The 17,500-nt window shown below is 43.6% G+C and overlaps 3 protein-coding genes across 4 annotated transcripts in view; 2 read left to right on the top strand and 1 right to left on the bottom strand.

Annotated features, from left to right (window-relative positions):
* Positions 1-14,282, top strand: part of LOC143023665 (venom protein 302-like) — a 51,152-nt gene extending 36,870 nt beyond the window's left edge. Inside the window, exons 1-3 of one of the 2 annotated variants that reach the window (XM_076182280.1) lie at positions 12,602-12,707; positions 12,917-13,034; positions 13,905-14,282. In XM_076182280.1, coding sequence (XP_076038395.1) covers positions 12,643-12,707; positions 12,917-13,034; positions 13,905-14,075 — 354 coding nt within the window. In that variant the 5' untranslated portion in view covers positions 12,602-12,642 and the 3' untranslated portion in view covers positions 14,076-14,282. Of the gene's footprint in view, positions 1-12,601; positions 12,708-12,916; positions 13,035-13,904 lie in introns of those variants that run through there. The other variant, XM_076182272.1, reaches the window with a different exon arrangement.
* LOC143023734 (single insulin-like growth factor-binding domain protein-2) overlaps positions 8,366-17,500 on the bottom strand; it is a 190,555-nt gene continuing 181,420 nt past the window's right edge. The window contains exon 3 of the mRNA XM_076182338.1: positions 8,366-8,703. Coding sequence (XP_076038453.1) covers positions 8,536-8,703 — 168 coding nt within the window. The 3' untranslated portion in view covers positions 8,366-8,535. The remainder of the gene's footprint in view (positions 8,704-17,500) is intronic.
* The window catches only part of LOC143023751 (venom protein 302-like), a 5,246-nt gene continuing 4,899 nt past the window's right edge, over positions 17,154-17,500 (top strand). The window contains exon 1 of the mRNA XM_076182360.1: positions 17,154-17,500. This exon is cut by the window's right edge and continues 254 nt beyond it. The gene's annotated coding sequence lies outside the window, so the exon portion shown is untranslated.

The raw sequence follows: 17,500 nt of genomic DNA, 5'->3' as shown, positions 1-17,500 counted from the left end.
AAAATTGTTCAGACAAACGATTTTGATGATCCTAATAACAATATATATATTTTCAACAGGAATAGCCTACAACATACACAGGTTTTGGTTTTATTTGAATGATTTTAAAGTTAATTACTATTATTTTATTGCGCATAAATTTACTCACACATCTATATAAACAACCAAATTGTTAATGATTATCGTTCATGTATGTTACTCTATTGGTATATCTTAAAGAAATATCTAGATACTACCTGGTTTACTCAAATGCACATTTAGCCAGGGACACAGATGTTAAATATTTGAATTCCTCATTCCTTATATTTTCCGAAATCAACCAGTTATGTTTTTATTTGGTACACAATTGTCCTGGTTTGCAGTTGTCCGGGACGCAACTGTCTGTTCACTGAAAGACTTTCCTTAATTTTTGCGTCATTTACTCTTAGAAATCTATTTTGCAAGTATGTGAGTACCTTGCCAATTTTATCCATACATTTTAGGAAAATTTCCATTGGCTCCAGCTCAATATACAAAGGAGACAGATGGATTTTCTTAGGATCAACAAAGTGGAGTACCAATGACATTCTTCTTTCCTGGATCCAGTGATCACTTTGGCTATACTTTGCGATATCCCGACGATTCTACTCACAGTGGACGCAACAGATCTAAGTGTACATCAGTGCACGGACAAGCTCACAAGACAAACGTTCACAAGTCATAAACTCACAAGACAAAAAATATCACACGACAAAAGTTCACACCCCTTAATGAAAAGAAACGACAAAAGCTCACACGTCTTTATTAAATTGTTTTCATATCATTCATTCATATATCCTTAATGGAATAAGGCAAAACACATACATTTTTATATTTGCTTTATTAAACAATTTTTTTACATCTCACATACATCTATCATACGGTACAAATGCACAATTAGAGATTGGAAATATTGAATCCTACCTGATGCAGTGGCCCACATCATATCAAATGGACTTATGATTTAGTTATGGTATATCTGTGTATGATTGATGAAAGTCAAAATGTAACTCATGTAGATAGTGTACGTCTATGCTCATGCGGACAATTTAAAGTGAGTATATTGATATAACCATATACTATTAACCATATATTTATAATATCATTAATTTTGCCTCCTCCTGCGCACGCTCTTGCGCAAGGAATTATTACATGAGAATTATCCCAGTCAATAGGATGATTGTGGCCTCTTACATGGCCAAAAAGGCCACTGGAACTTTGCCCACTCCTTACACTATATTTGTGCTGATTTATCCTAGTTTTTAAAGAGTGGGCAAAGTTCCAGTGGCCTTTTTGTCCATGTAAGAGACCACAATCATCCTATTGACTGGGATAATTCTAATGTAATAATTTCTTGTAGATCCTTATTAGAAAGAAACATTATTGAATACAAGCATATTAAACAAACCTTTGACCATAATATCAATTTAAGTTTAGGATTATTTAAGCTTGATGATTTTGTTATTGATAAAATTGTAAGAACTTCTCCAAGTGCTACTAAGCCGGGGTGACGTAACGTCATGGACCAAACGTCCGTATATGTAAACATCGGCTCTACCTGATTGTGAAGCATCTTGTGTGTCCTTCCCATGTTCCTAGCTTGTCTTCTACTTTATATATATATATATATATATATCCACCTTTGTCTCTGCAACTGGATATCACATTGAGCACTTCAGGCTATGGCTTCGTACACCTTTAAGAAGAGAAGCATCTTTGACGACTCGGATGAAGAAGACCAGGAAGAGCCACAAGACGGAAAACGTATACGATCAGAAACCTCCCCAGAAACACCATCACCAGACTCAGGATGGACAGAAGTAGGCAAAACAAAAAAATCCAAAGCAAAAAACCCTTCGAATGCAGACCCCACCAACATAATGGAAGCTTCGACATCAGCGACGAGCGGACCCGGAACAAGCACAGGGCCCAATGTCAGGCCCAAGTTCAAGTTAATACCACAAAAGGAAACCCCATATCAAATAATCAGAACATTGGAGAAGAGACACCCGAACCTAGCCATGAAAGCCTGGCCAAACCTGGATGGCCAATGGACAATCATGCCTCTGGACAACGCAGCACTAGACACACTTCGGCGGTCTCCTGCCCTTCAGGAGCTAGACCCTGCCCAGAAACCAATCAAGGGGATCATAAGGGGATATCCCCTCGCACTCTGCCTAGAACCGATACTAGAACTATCGAACGTCAAAACTGCAGAGAGGGCCTTGGACAGACAGAAGAAGCCCACCACCTCCATACTTATCACCTTTCTAGGACCCCTTCCGAACAGAGTGACACAAGGAACATGGGGGTCCTACACCGTCAGGACATGGTACCCAGAGCCCCTACGCTGTTATGCGTGTCAGAGGTTTGGCCATCATCAGGCACGCTGCAGATTCAAGAAGACATGCGCCGTTTGCAGCAAGCAACACGAAACGGAACAATGTACTTCCAAGCTGAGACAAAACCAGCCGGTAAAACCATGTTGCCCAAATTGCAAACAGACCCACCACGCATGGAACCCAAGATGCCCCGCAAGGTTAGAGAAGATACATGCCCGGCCACACGCAAAGCAGCCGGAGAGGACACCAATTACCCAAACACTACCCCCACCGCCAGCTTCAGGAAGAAACAGAAGATGGGAAACCAACAAAGAACAAATCAACTACCCCCAGACACTGACCACACGGAGTCCAAAAAGGAATCAGCAGACCAGGAAACCGCTCCATCCACCACAGCAGACCAGGGAACCCCAACATCCATCACAGCAGACCAAAGAGCCACAGAACCGACTACCCACGGAATCACTGAAGAAGGAAGAGCGCACCAACCAGAGGGATACACGACAGCGATAGATCCGGAACCGGTCCAGCTCACGCAAATATCCGAAAGGAGTACCCCAGAGAAACCAAAACCCACAAACACAAGAAAAACACACAGTCACCCTGGAAGTCTCAACTCTCAAGAATCTTCTGAAGGATATGGCAACACAACTTGCTGCAGCACTGAATGCTTCCCTGGACAAACATGTGACGGAAACCATTGTCACCCAGGTCATGAAGAACAATATGCTGTCATGCGAAACTTCGCCAGCAACAGACAGAGACCATACCACACACCGAGTAGCAACGAAGGAACCCAGGAAAACAGACCAGGACTTGGACGAATTCCCATCTCTGCACCAACACTCAGCAGCGACACGGAACTCTCAGACAGAACTCACGCTGCAGCAGCAACAACACGCTGCAGCAGCAACAACACAACAAGATCATCGAGTCCAGAGATCAATCCTCCCAGACCCACTGATGGAATGCTGAGCATACTCCAGAGGAATGCAAGGGGTATCCGCCCGAAAATGGCATCTCTTCTTGCCACGATCCAAGAAGACCAAATAGACGTGGTCCTACTGCAGGAAACCCTACTACCATACCATCACACCTTCCGAGTCCCAGGATACACATGCTACAGGAAAGATATCGGAAGCACAGGGCGAGGACTTTCCACTCTGGTGAAAAATAAAACTCCAAGTGTTCAAATCAAGGACTACCTGGAGTGTGGGGAAGCTACAGAGGTGCTTGTGGTCCAAATACAACTTGCTGGGGTCACCCTCCAATGTTACAATCTGTACTCCCGGCCTACGGAGAACATCGATCTCTCACAACTGTTTGGAAACTGCGACAGCCATAACATTGTTTTTTGGGGAGATATAAACGCTCACCACCCCATACTCTACTCTATTTCAACAACCAACGCCAACGGTCACCACGTCGCGCACCTTCTCAGCGGGTTTCAGGACGTCTGCCTTCTCAACAGCGGAGCACCAACACACATAAGGGGAGGGAGGCTTGATCTCACCTTCCTTCCCGCGATACTTCGAAGCCTTGCACAGTGGAGGGTCCACCCAGTCCTGACCAGTGACCATTACGCAACAATAACGAAGATCAAAATGCCCCAAATTCAGCTGCTCCCTAGCCCACCAAAAGGCTGGAACTCTGCCTTCGCAAAATGGGATAAATTTGCGCAAAGTCTGACAGAGTGGTTTGAAGACTACATTCCCCCACTGGACATCGACAACCAAGAAAGGGACCTTGTGACTGCCTTTCACGCCGCGGCGGACGCTGCAATGCCACGGAAGAAGAAGCCTAGCAGGGAGTGCAAGGATACATGGTACTACATGAGTCAACCGCCTCAGGAAAATTCATAAGAGGAGGCCCAACGCAGGCAACAGGAAGCAACTCCAATAAGCCATACGACATATGCACGAGGAATTGCAAGAAATAAGACAGAGAAAATGGCTAGAATGGTGCTCCCAGCTCAACAGTCATACAACCACCAGGGAGCTATGGAGATGGCTACACAAAGTCTCAGGAAAAAACAGGACCAACAGGATCATCCACCCGGATCCGGAACAAGAAACAGACCGCCTAGCAATCGGTTTTGCCCAAAGGACATCTCCTACGCAACTTCCGTGCGCAACCAGGACGAAGCAAGAAGAACTGGAACAACAGCGACAAGAACTAATCTCTACGGCAATACACTCACCTACAGACATGGACAAACCTTTCACTTTACAAGAGCTCCGAACGGCGAGACACCTTGGAAAAGACACCTCGCCTGGGGCAGACGAGATAACCTACTCGATGATCAAGAACGCTGGCGATGCCGAATGGAAGGCCATTCTACTCTTGGCAAATCGCACCCTAGCGCAACATGCGAGACCTAGGAACTGGAATTCCCAAGATATAGTTCCTATCCCCAAGTCCAAGGAGGCCAACAGCTACAGACCCATCTCCCTACTTAGCTGTATAGAGAAGACCGTCGAGAAAATGGTGCTCAACAGGCTGAAATGGAAAGTAGGGCCACTCCATCCACAGTTATATACCTATCGGGGTATGGTGGGAACCACGGAGTGCATCATGGACTTCCTCAGCTTCATCAACGGGAAAAAGGCAATCATCGTCTTCCTGGACTTAGAAAAGGCCTTCGAATTGGTCAATCCCTCAGCGATGCTGACCTCTCTCGTCGAGAAGGGAATCGCAGGCAACCTTCTGGCATGGGTACAGGCATACTGCGAAAACAGACGGGCTACAAAGACCTGGAACACGACACCCCTCAAGGAGGCATCTTGAGTCCCTACCTGTTCAACGTGCACATGGACAACATAGTCTCCCTCCCACGACCACGGAACGTTGAGATCTTCATATATGCTGACGACATCGCCATAGTTAGCAAGGGACCCAACTGCCGCACCAATGCCCAAAAAGCACTCAACACTATACAAAAGAGCTGCACACAAAATAAACGTAAGGAAGACAAAAGCCATGGCTATTAAAATGGCAAACCCAAGGCCAATCTCCATACACCAGCAAGATCTTGAGTGGGTGGATGACATCACTTATCTTGGAGTCACTGTGCAGAAAACCTTGTCATCCTCTCTTCAAATCCAGAAGCTGAAGCAAATGACAAAAACGAAGACAGCTCCAATGAGATATATGCAATCACTTGAGGCGGGTGCCAGCCGCCTGGTACTGGAACACTACTACAAGTATTGCATCCGATCAATTATTGAATATAGAGCACCTGTCCTATCACATCTAACATCACAGCAGGAAGAATCACTTGAAGTTGCACAAAACAACGCCCTTCGCCTCATCCTAGGTGCTCCCATGTGGACAAGAAAAAGCAACCTGCAGATGGAATCTGGCATACCACCACTGATGGCCAGGATTCAGACCCGGAACTGCACCGCGGCAGCCAAGGCTCTGCTGAGCGACAGGGATTCACATCTCAAGACTAAACTCAAGGCTCACCTGGACGCACACCCGGACCTACCACGATCAGACACATACATCAGACACCTAGAAGACCAAATCCGCGCGACAGGCATGGAAGGACATCTAAAGGCTCTGAAGCCAGACAGAGCATGCCTGAAGTACCGACCTCACTGCTCACCAGGGGAACTGAGGGACACTGCACGAACAACGATCCAGGCGACGGAGGCCCAGGGTGGATTTGTCTGCTACACTGACGGCACTGTCGACACGGAGAACGGCACAACAGGTGCAGGAGTATACTCCGCAACATACACCGCCGCCTGGCGCACATCAGACCACTACTCGACTCTACAGACTGAGCTGGTGGCAATGCAAAAAGCTCTGGAGTACTCAAGCCAACTACAGGGGCCGGTAGTCATACACACCGACTCTCTTGCGGTGACACAAGTACTCCAGAAGAAGGACATACCCACCAACATACACATTATCACAACAATACTCTACCTCCTGCAGCTACACAACGAACAAGATCGCCCAGTCATCATCAACTGGATACCCAGCCACATAGGGATACACGGAAACGAACGAGCAGATGAGCTGGCCAAGACAACACGCTACCATCCTCACATTGAAACCACTGCGGGATGAACACCTCAGAGCCTCTCCTTCACTATCTACTAGAGTGCGCTCACACCATCGCCCTGAGAAGAGGTAGACAATTCAACCCCATGGCCCCCGAAGCTTGGAAGACTGGAGCCGACATAGTTTACAACATCACCGAAAACATAGAAGGGCTCGCCCACATCCTGGTCGGATACCCTCCGCCCAGATAACTATAAAAAACGCCGGAGTAGCTGAACACAGAGCGGCTCAACACTTACGGGCCTCCAAATGGAGAAAGGGGTGATAGGGGACACGATCGTCACTGCCTATGCTGACGACATAGCCCTATGGAGGAAGACGAGGCACCGGCTACTAAAGAGGGACTCAACTCAGCACAGAGCCGAACTTCGTCACTTCCAGAGCCAGATCGATCTGATAGTGACCCAACTTACAAGCCTTGGTTTCTCGCTTTCGGCAGCCAAGACAACCTATATGCCTGCCCACCAGATAGGATTCAACAGTGGCACACACCCGGAATGGAACCACATCAAGATATGTGGAACACCTGTAAGACCTGCGAAGTCCGTCCGGTACCTAAGGGTTATATTCCAGAGAGATGGCAGATGGTCTCAACACATCCAGCAAGTTACACTCAATGCATGATGGGCCCTCAACCTTGTCAGAGCCATCCGGCTGACGAGGAACTTTCCGATGGATGGGTCGCGGCCCCACCGACGGAACCCGTATGCGGTCTGCTTATCCCCGTCAAGGATATCTGCCTCCAAGCTGGACTACAACCTGGTGATCGCCGCTTAGTGGCCTAAAATCAGCAAGTCCCCTTTCCTCCCTGGACCTTGCTGCGCTTCGAGTCGTTACTCGAACTCTCGTGGGCGGGGAGTTGGGTGTGTGTGTGCGTGTAAGGTCAAAGCATTACCCATAGATCGGTCATCGGAGATCTGAGCTCTCTTCCAGGAGGGAAATAGCTGTCGATCACGAGTCTAACACGTGAACCAATGACCAAGGTGAATCACCAAAGTATTTTTACCCCTTACAAGGGAGGTAGAAAAAAAAGACATAAAATCCACTCTCGCCCTACCATTCACCCACCTCCCTCCCTCTTATCTTGGCTCCTCCTGGACGACGGGTCATCTCGCCCACTGCCCTGGGTCAGAGGCAGTGTCGCAAGACACAACACATCCACAGCAAGGCCGCTTCATTAATCGGCGACCACCCCTCCGTACCCTCATGCAAAAACACATATTTCCTCAACATCACCCATCATTTACCTTTCATGCGTCACAGCATCGTCCATACACAACCATTCAACCCCTATCTTCTGCATTCTCCCGTCCTTCCTCAACAGATATTACCATCTTTCCCTACGCCCCTTTTACTCCATCCATCCATTTGGTACTTGGTCTCCCCCTCATGTTCACTCCTTCCACGTCTTTTACTAATGTTTCTTCACTCATTCTTTCAGTGTGTCCAAACCATCCCAATACTCTTTCATCAACCATATCTCCCAACTCCCTTTCCACTCCCGTTCTCCTCCAATAAGTCACAGCATTTACCCCTCAGCTACAATGCGTTATTTTCTTTACACACCGACAAGTTTTATTAATAGTCTCTTAGCTTTAGTAACGCCACCACGTCTTGCTGAAACTAGGTGCGGACCACCACTGCTTGCTTCAGAACTCTCGGTTCGTGTATAGACTCATAGGACAAGTAAGAAAACACAGGATAGCACTGGAAGTTCTGGTTCTTCTACAATGCAGCACTATCAAATTAATTTCAGGTTGTTTAGAAGATTAAGTGGCGATTTTCCCTCACACTGCTGGGGTACGGTCTTGCCGTTAACCACTATGCCTAGGCATTGGTGACATGACAATGTCACTTAGTTTTGTCAATGTTGTTACAGGGAATAAGATCAATGTAATGAGAAAAACAAAAACAAAACAAAATCTTGCTTTTATTTACCTTATTTTACCAAAAACACATATTGGGCATTCTCAAAAGAAAATAATTAAACGCTGAACAATGCAGCAAATACCATCTCTACGATAGCCATTGAAGAAATAAATAAACAGTGGTTTCTTCCCGAACCAAAAACAGAAAGATTAGACATATAACTGTTTGCGGATTAGTGACGATTCCTCCTAGGAGGACCACGGCCAGGAAAGCCTATGGGCTTCCTTCTTCTTAAACAAATACCGTCGCTGTTGAAGTCCGACTCATCCCGAAGACAGAAGAGACCTCTGCCGCAGTTCCCATGGACGAACCAAGGACCTCCACACACCTCATACTGGGCCTGTAGGGGTGGGTTGGAAGGAAGTAATACAATGGCCTAACGAACAGTGAGAATAAGTATACAAGACAAAAATTATGATATCAGGCGCCTGTCACCCATAACCAGCACTTAATGGCGCGACGATGAAATGGTTCGTTCCTGCATGGGGAGTTTCCTTTGGATGAAGACAGTCGTTCGGTGGCAAATTGGCAAAAAAAAAAAACTATTATTTTTAAGATAAAAAAAAGATATTTCAAGGCTGCAATTTGTGTTCTGCAGTACCTGGCGTTCGAAAGGGCCATTATGGAGGAAGATCACTTCCCTCAACGTGTCGTCTGTCTGCTCGCCTTGACTACGGACTACAGGGCTTCACAGCTGGTGGCAATCAACCGCCACCCGTCCGTCTCCAAACTGGAGGAGGACAGCTCGGCCCTAACCCTCTCTCCATCACCAACATTCCTGGCCAGGAACGGCCGAGCGGACGACATGATTGGCCCTCTCAGAATACAATCCTTCCGGGAGGGAGGACGCCCACATCCACTGCGCCCGGTCCGTGCGTTCGAAGACTACGTGGACCACACGGAAGAGATTTTTGAGGATCATCTCTTCTATAACTCGAAATTTAGGATTCCCCTAACCCCGAGGTCCCGGGCACACCTGCCTTTCCGCTTTTTGGGAGAGAGCCGACCCGGGCCATGCCCCGCACGCCCACAGCATCAGGGACTTTGTGGCATCGCTGGCGTTTCTCCGCACCCACTCGGTGGAGCGGGTGCGGGACCTAGGGGCTGAACATCGACGACTCCCTTGGGGACACGGTGTCTCTACCACTCGGTCACCCCTGGCCCATGTGTCGCCATGGAAACGGCTCCACCCCTATCATCTCATAAAAAAAAAAAAGGGGGTGGAGGGGGCAAAGGGCGATCGAGGAGTGGGGAGGGGCCAGAAACCGCTGAACAGGATACGAATTTCGTATAATTTACGCATCGTGTGAACAGTGCAATGTTGTGCATGTCATATTCTTCGGCGTGGGTACTTGACGTTTCTTTCTCCCCTCTACTGAGTGATAAAATGAATAAGTCTCCCATAGGAAAGACACACGTAATAACGGTTTGAATCAGGCTTCACCTCTCCTCCCACCTGTCCTCGTCTCATGCATAGCTTCGCTGTGCAGGTTTCTTTCAGCCGATAATATTTCTTTGTCGCGGCTCGTGCCGCTTAAATTGTTCTTATCGGCTTAAGAAACCTGCACAGATTTAGGGTCCCTCCCTCCTCCCACAGGCGAAGCCTTCATTTCTCATTGAAGTGAGCTCTGCAAGCCGGGCAGCCGGGTAAGAAGGGAGGGGTAGGGAGGGGGAGGTGGGGTCGACAATGCGCATGCCTGCACAGAGCCGGGAATTTTAAATTTCGATGATTTTGGCGGAAAATTCAACCACACTCACCCTTCGGGAAGTGGCCATATGACCAGAAGTGTGGTATAGGATTATTGCTATAGCTTCGCCGTGCAGGTTTCTTTCAGCCGATAAGAACATAATAACAACAGCATGGTTTACAGAATCCCATGTGGTGGCTGTGACTTAAACTACTTTAGGGAGACAGGAAGAGACCTACACAAGCGGACATATGAGCACAAGACTGACCTGAGGGCCCACGGAACATCAAACGCCTTGGTGGTTCATGTGGAGAAATATGGACATTTACTTAACTAGACAAAAAAAAAAAAAAAAAAAAAAAAAAAAAAAAAAATAGCCAAGGCAGCTTTCATAGCTTCCTAGCCCTGCTGTAACCATCGGGATGGTTTTATTAAGCTGTCCAAAACGTCCGGCTGGATGGTCTTACAGGAGTTGAAGGGTACGAGAGGGAGAGATGGGGTGGGATAAGGATGGAACGCTGTATGATGTGAGGTATAAATTTTTTGATTTCTTGACCTTGTTTGTACACTCCGTAGAAGCTCTGTTAAGAGCGATAGGTCAGTTCATAAAAACTTCTACGATTCTCGGTGTTTATCTCACCACCCTGCCCCTCATTTTGTCGTCCATTCCTCAATATATATATATACATACATACATATATATATATATATATATATATATATATATATATATATATATATATATATGTATATATATAAATACATATGAAACTGAGACATTTTAGGTCATATTCACTCTTAATCTCATCATTAGTACATATACATTAGTACATATACAAAACTGTAATGTTAATAAGCCCTTATAATGATAGTATTTGTTTTATAGCCAATTTTTTAAAAGGGTCAACTGAGAAGCGTCCATTTGGTAATGCTGAAATAGGAGAGCACCCAACTTGGAAATGTCTAAATGAAACAACACCGTGAGCTTAACCTGTGAGTTTCTGTCGTTTTTTTTTTTTTTACTTTAAGGGTGTAAGCATTTTGCGCGGGGGCTCTTGTTTTGTTATATTATAACGTGGGATCGTGTAGTACATGTGCATTCCATGTAAAAGTGTAACAACCTTTAGGTCACCGCAGATGTTCCATTTCAATTCCTCATACTTAACTTTTGCAACAGAAACTTCATATGCTCATGTGTTTTCTTCATGTTAGCTGCATGAGCCAGATGAACAGAAGGAAACTTACTTCCATTATGGAATAAGATTGTTTTCAATCTTCCTTTGGAAGAGTCAATAAACAAGCGCCACTCATTTGTGATATATGTGTGACCATGTTCCTCCATAACATACTGGACATCATTGCCGAAAGTAGAAACGACAAAAAATATTCGAAAGCACGATGGCGATCATTCTATAAACAAAAGACAAAAGTACACTGGAACACCAAAAAATCTGGGTGATACATTTTTTTCAGAATAGAATTCTATTCAGAATGCAAAAATGCATAAAAACAAGTGTCATATTTTCTTGTGTCAAAACTCTTTGTTAGCCAGTGTCGTTTTCGTATTTGCATTTAATCTGAGTGATGGAACGGATTCTGGGAAGGATCTGATTTTTAAATACAAAAACAAAATGTAAGATGTTCGACCAGAATATTTTCTTTCAATCCTTCAAACTTGTACGTTTGCACTGGATGCCACCATGCGATTTTACTCAGTCTAAGGAATAGTGGTTTGTAAGAAATGGGAAGGAAAGATAGGGAGGCGGAAGAGAGGCATATGATCCAAGTAAGTGCCTTTCTTTTATTTTCTTTAAACTAGATGTAAGTCACAAACACTTGATTATGCTTTACAAAGAATAAAGGTAATATGATATATAGCTACACACTAACTCTGATTTCTTTACAATTTTGGCTGCGATGAAGTTACAGCTGAGTATAGATTCACCCTTTCATATTGCTCAAAGTGCTAAATAAATTGGTTTAGTAGGTGTGTGCATACGTGCGTGTGTGTGTGTAGAACCGTTCCTTACTAAGGCACCTTATGACATATCACTGATGGCCTTAATAAATATAAACCACATAAATGTTATGCAGTTATGCCTGGTAACAGGCTCCGATGCTGGCCCACTTCGTCACTCATTGATGACACCGACTTTATTTAATGTTATCCATTTATTCATTTATCATTATTATTATTGTGTCCTTTCCCGTCACCACTCATATTTTTTTACTGTTCTACATACCTGAGTTCTTGAACGATTTACCATGGGCAATCTGAGATAGATCGTGCATGTGGCAACCTGCAAAAAAATAAATAAATAAATAAATAAATAAGGCTTCAGAGAAAGAAAAAAGCCCCAGAGGAATCTAAGTATTCCATGGGCAATCTGAGATAGATCGTGCATGTGGCAACCTGCAAAAAAAAAAAAAAAAAAAAAAAAGCTGCAGAGAAGAAAAATGCTCCAGGGGGAACTGGGGAATTCCAGCACCGCGCCGCCTCTGGTCCACTAAAAAGTCACCTCAGCCACCAGGGAGCGTCAATTACTCCTTGAACATCCACAGTGGCAAGAGGGAACGTCGTTACAGTCAACATGGGTCTTCAGACGGGTCCTCACCTCCTGCTTCTGTTCCTGGGTATCCTCGCCTTCGTCCAAAGGTACGGCAAGTGGACAACCTCGTCACATCCCGTTTACTAAGGTGATGAGACAGATTAGTGTGTGGATGGGGGAACAATAGTCGAGGATAGGCTGTAGCTTTTTATTGCTCTAACCTTTCACTGGGCTCTGTTTTCTTCTGAAGACATTGTGATTTCGCAATGACAACGCCCGTCCCCCATTTCCATGTCTTTCTTTATCTCTCTCTCAGGAACCAAGGGTTGTCATGCCCTCTGTGTGATAAGTCGGACTGCCCGCCCCTGAACCCCTTCACCTGTCGAGCGGGGACCGAAAGTGACGTTTGCGGATGCTGCACGGTCTGCGCCAAAGTGAGTTAACTGTCAAGTTATCCTTTTTCCCACTTTTGAGTATTTGTTGTTTGACCTATTCCCTCCGATTTTTTTTTTCACATTTAGCATCAACTTTCTCCTATCACATGTCATCCTGATTTCCGTCTCTAAATGTTTTAGACTCTTACCCAGCTACAAGCATAGTTTCATCAACAGACAACAGTTGACTCAAAGGTTCGGAGTTGGAGTGAATCCTCGTAGCATCGTTCACATTATTGTCGAGATTTTCTAAACTATCCTCTTGAGTATGCAACATATAAATGGCCTTTCGTGTTTTTTTTTATATGGAGCCATATTCCAGCCTTTAAATATATATATTTTTTACATTAAAAATCATCGGCTCCGTTTTTTTTTTGTTTTTTTTTCGATTTGACACCGAACGACTGTCTTCATCCAAAGGAAACTCTCCATGCAGGAACGAACCCTTTCATCGTCATGTATGTGTGTGTGTAGGGGGAGGGTGCATAATAGATCGGCATTTTTAATCCATCCTTCACCCACCTCACTTCTGTCCAAGAGCCCATTATTGTCTCTACCGTCATAGCTCCTTGTGCGTGAAAAATAACCCCTGTCCCCACCCACTGCTCTGGTCACAGTTTAATGCATTCCCTGTCTTAGGGGCTTTAGTGTTATCCTTCATTGCTTACCAATCAGTCACTCAACATTCTTTTAAGATTGAGATTAATCTCCACTCCAGGACGAACGCTGATCACTTTTAACTTGTACACTATCCCTCCGTTCTGCTACTCCCTTACCAGTCCTGTGACTGATATAATAATTTTTGTCTTGTATAATTATTCTCACTGTCGTTAGGCAATTGTATTACTTCCTTCCAACCCGCCCCTACAGACCCAGTATGAGGTGTGTGGAGGTCCTTGGTTCATCCATGGGAACTGCGGCAGGGGGCTCTTCTGTCTTCGGGATGAGTCGGACTTCAACAGCGACGGTATTTGTATAAGAAGAGGAGGGAGGCCCATAGGCTTTCCTGGCCGTGGTCCTCCTAGGAGGAATCGTCACTAATCGGCAAACAGTTACATGTCTAATCCTTCTGTTTTTGGTTCGGGAAGGAACCAATGTTTATTTTTTTCAACGGCTATCGTGCCTATTCACCTCGTAGAGAAGGTATTAGCTGCACTGTTGAGCGTTTAATTATTTTCTTTACATTTGAGAATGCCCAATATGTTTTTTTTTTTTGTAAAATAAGGTAAATAAATGCTAAAAAAAATATTTGTTTTGTTTTTCTCTTTACATTGATCTCCTTCCCTGTAACAGCATTAACAAAACTAAGTGACATTATCATGTCACCAATGCCCATGCATAGTGGCTTACAGCAGGACCGTACCCCACCAACATGGGAGATGTAGAGAAGACGTGGTGGCGTTACTAAAGCTAAGAGACACTATTAATAAAACTTGTCGGTATAGAAACTAGTTTTTGCACTATATCAATGAAAATAACATTATAACTGAGGGGTAAATGCCGTGACTGATTGGGGTAACTAAGCTGGATAGAATGAGAAACGAGGAGTTGAGGAGTGGAAAGGGAGTTGGGAGATATAGTTGATGAAAGAGTATTAGGATGGTTTGGACACACGGAAAGAATGAGTGAAGAAACATTAGTAAAAGAGGTGTGGAGGGCAGACGTGGAAGAAGTGAACGTGAGGGGGGGATCAAGTACGAGATGGATGGATGGGGTAAAAAGGGCGTTGGGAAAGGACGGGAGAAGGCAGAAGATAGGGGTGAATGGTTGTGTATGGATGATGCTGTGACGCATTGATAGGTGGGTGATGTTGAGGGAGTATGTGATTCTGCATGAGGGGTGGTCGCCGATTTAATGAAGCGGCCTTGCTGACCCAGGGCAGTGGGCGAGATGTAGGGATGACCCGTCATCCAGGAGGAGCCAAGATAAGAGGGAGGGAGGTGGGTGAATGGTAGGGCGAGAGTGGAATTTATGCCTTTTTTCTACCTCCCTTGTAAGGGGTAAAAAGACTTTGGTGTATGTATGTTATGTATGTATATGTTTTCACTTTGAAATGTTTACATTTGGTATAAATTTGCATGTTGTGCTTTATTTCCATGATTATGAAAGTTATGTATCAATACAGAGAGATTTAAAAAAAGATTATAAAAAACGAAAACGACAATCCCAAATGATTATCGCTGATAAATCCATAGAGAATCCCAAAAGAAACCTATAGTTACATTAGAGATAAAAAGGTTGTTAGGAATCACATTGGTCCACTATTATGTGCTGACGGTCAACTTGAATATTCAAATGAAAGAATGTGTAATATTTTAAACAATTATTTTAGCTCGGTATTCGTAAACGAAACAACTAAAGTGAACTCCAAACTGAAACCTGTGAAAAGTCTAAGTAAACTTACTATGGTAAATATTAAAAAAAAAATAATAATAATAATAAAGGTGTATAGATAAACTCAAAGTTAATAAAACACCAGGGCCTGACGGTTGGCATCCAAGAATCTTAAAGTAAATGAAAAATCAGATTGTTATTCCATTAGAAATTATTCTCAAGAAATCCTTCATATCCGGAGATGTCCCAAGAGAAAGGATGCTAGCTAACGTTACTCCCATATTCAAAAAAGTTTACAAAAAGAAACCAAATAACTATAGGCCAATCGTAGGAAAATAATGGAAACTATCATCAGAGATGCTATCGAACATCATTTAGAAAGTAATCGTTTGATAAATGATAGCCAGCATGGTTTCAGACGGAAACGTTCTTGCGTGACTAACTTACTCGAATTCTACAACACAGTTATCTCGAATTATGACAATAGAAACAATATGGATTTAATATATCTAGACTTTGCAAAAGCTTTTCATACCGTCCCACACGAAAGACTACTTACTAGATTAGCTTCACACGGAATAAGTGGTAGCCTATTAAGTTGGTTGAATGATCGAAAATAGAGAGTTGTTTTAAATGGAAAAAACTTCTAGATGGAAAAATGTTACAAGTGGAGTTCCTCAGGGTTCCGTTCTGGGGCCACTTCTATTCATAGTATATATAAATGATATGTATCAAATTTCCAAATTTGCTGATGATACAAGTCACATAAATCAGTTAGATATTCAAGAAGATTTAGATAAATTACAGCAATGGTCTGAAAAGTGGTTAATGATATTTAACACAAGTAAAAATAACAGTAAGTACGATTACAAGTTATTTGGAAATTAGTTAACAAAAGTGAACAGTGAAAAAGATCTCGGCGTAATTATCAGTAACTATCTCAAATCATCCAAGCAGTGTATTTCAGCCTCTGAGAAAGCAAATAAGATTCTAGGATTTTTTACTTCAAAAGTCCATCACTCATTAACAAGCTATATAAATCGTTAGTTCGTCCACATTTGGAATATGCTGTTTCCGTATGGTCACTGAATCTCATTAAAGGGAATTGACAACATCAAAAGTGACAAAATTTTCACACTGAATGAGAATCAGACAAGTAACAATGGTCTCAAACTGTTCGGAAATAGATTCAATTTGGAACTGTGTAGAAACAACTTCGCCAATCGTGTAGTTAATGAATGGAATAAACTTCTTGTAGAGGCAGTGCAATGTAGTTCAGTTCGAAGCTTTAAAAATTATTTAGATAAACACCTAGCAAGATGCTGTAATAATTATAATTTGTTTTTGTTTTGTTATCATTTGTCTATTTGATTCTCATTTATCATTAGTTATATATCAATTCATTATTATTTACTATTTACCTGCTTGTTTATTCTTTAACTATATCTAAGCATTTATTTGTGTATTTTATTTGTTATTCACATTATTATAGTTTTTATTTATTCATTTATTATTATTTTTTTCGCATCCGACCTAGATATGGACCAAAAGGTCTCCTGTTTGCATGCTCCACCTTTGTAATCCTTTGCAATCTGTGATTGATGACCACTTAATGGTACCACTCCCCAAAGAGGCATTGGAATTGTTAGGGTTATTACTTCGTGGGTCTCCCTGTTACTCTTTGATCTCTTACGAATCTCCCGTGACACAAGCCTCCTTTACCCTGCAGGACTGACGGCACCCTGTGGATCCTTCGTGACAGCTTGAAGCCTCTTAGCCACTTCAAATCTATATTGGCTCTTTGAATACTCCATGACACTGCTGAACTTTTGTAGTACTGTGGGTCTCCTGTGATACTGTTGTTCCACCAGTGGCACGGTGAAACCTATCTTGTACTCCTTGGATTAACTGGTATGCGCGCGCGGCCTGAAAATAATTAAAACCACTGAGCCATACTAATTCACCATCATGACATGTCACTGACGGCCCTAAAATATAAACCATATAATTATTATAGTTATAAATAGTACCTCATACGAGTCTCCTACTTAGTCACTATGGGCTCCGATGCTGGCCCACTTCGTCACTCACTTATGACACCCCCTATATTTTTCTTTTCTTCTTCTTTTTTT

The sequence above is a fragment of the Oratosquilla oratoria genome, chromosome 3 (genome assembly GCF_046742065.1).
Source record: "Oratosquilla oratoria isolate Oo_2021 chromosome 3, ASM4674206v1, whole genome shotgun sequence".
NCBI lineage: Eukaryota > Metazoa > Arthropoda > Malacostraca > Stomatopoda > Squillidae > Oratosquilla > Oratosquilla oratoria.
The sequence above is the reverse complement of the archived record's forward strand: the minus strand, read 5'-3'. Positions and strand labels throughout refer to the sequence as shown.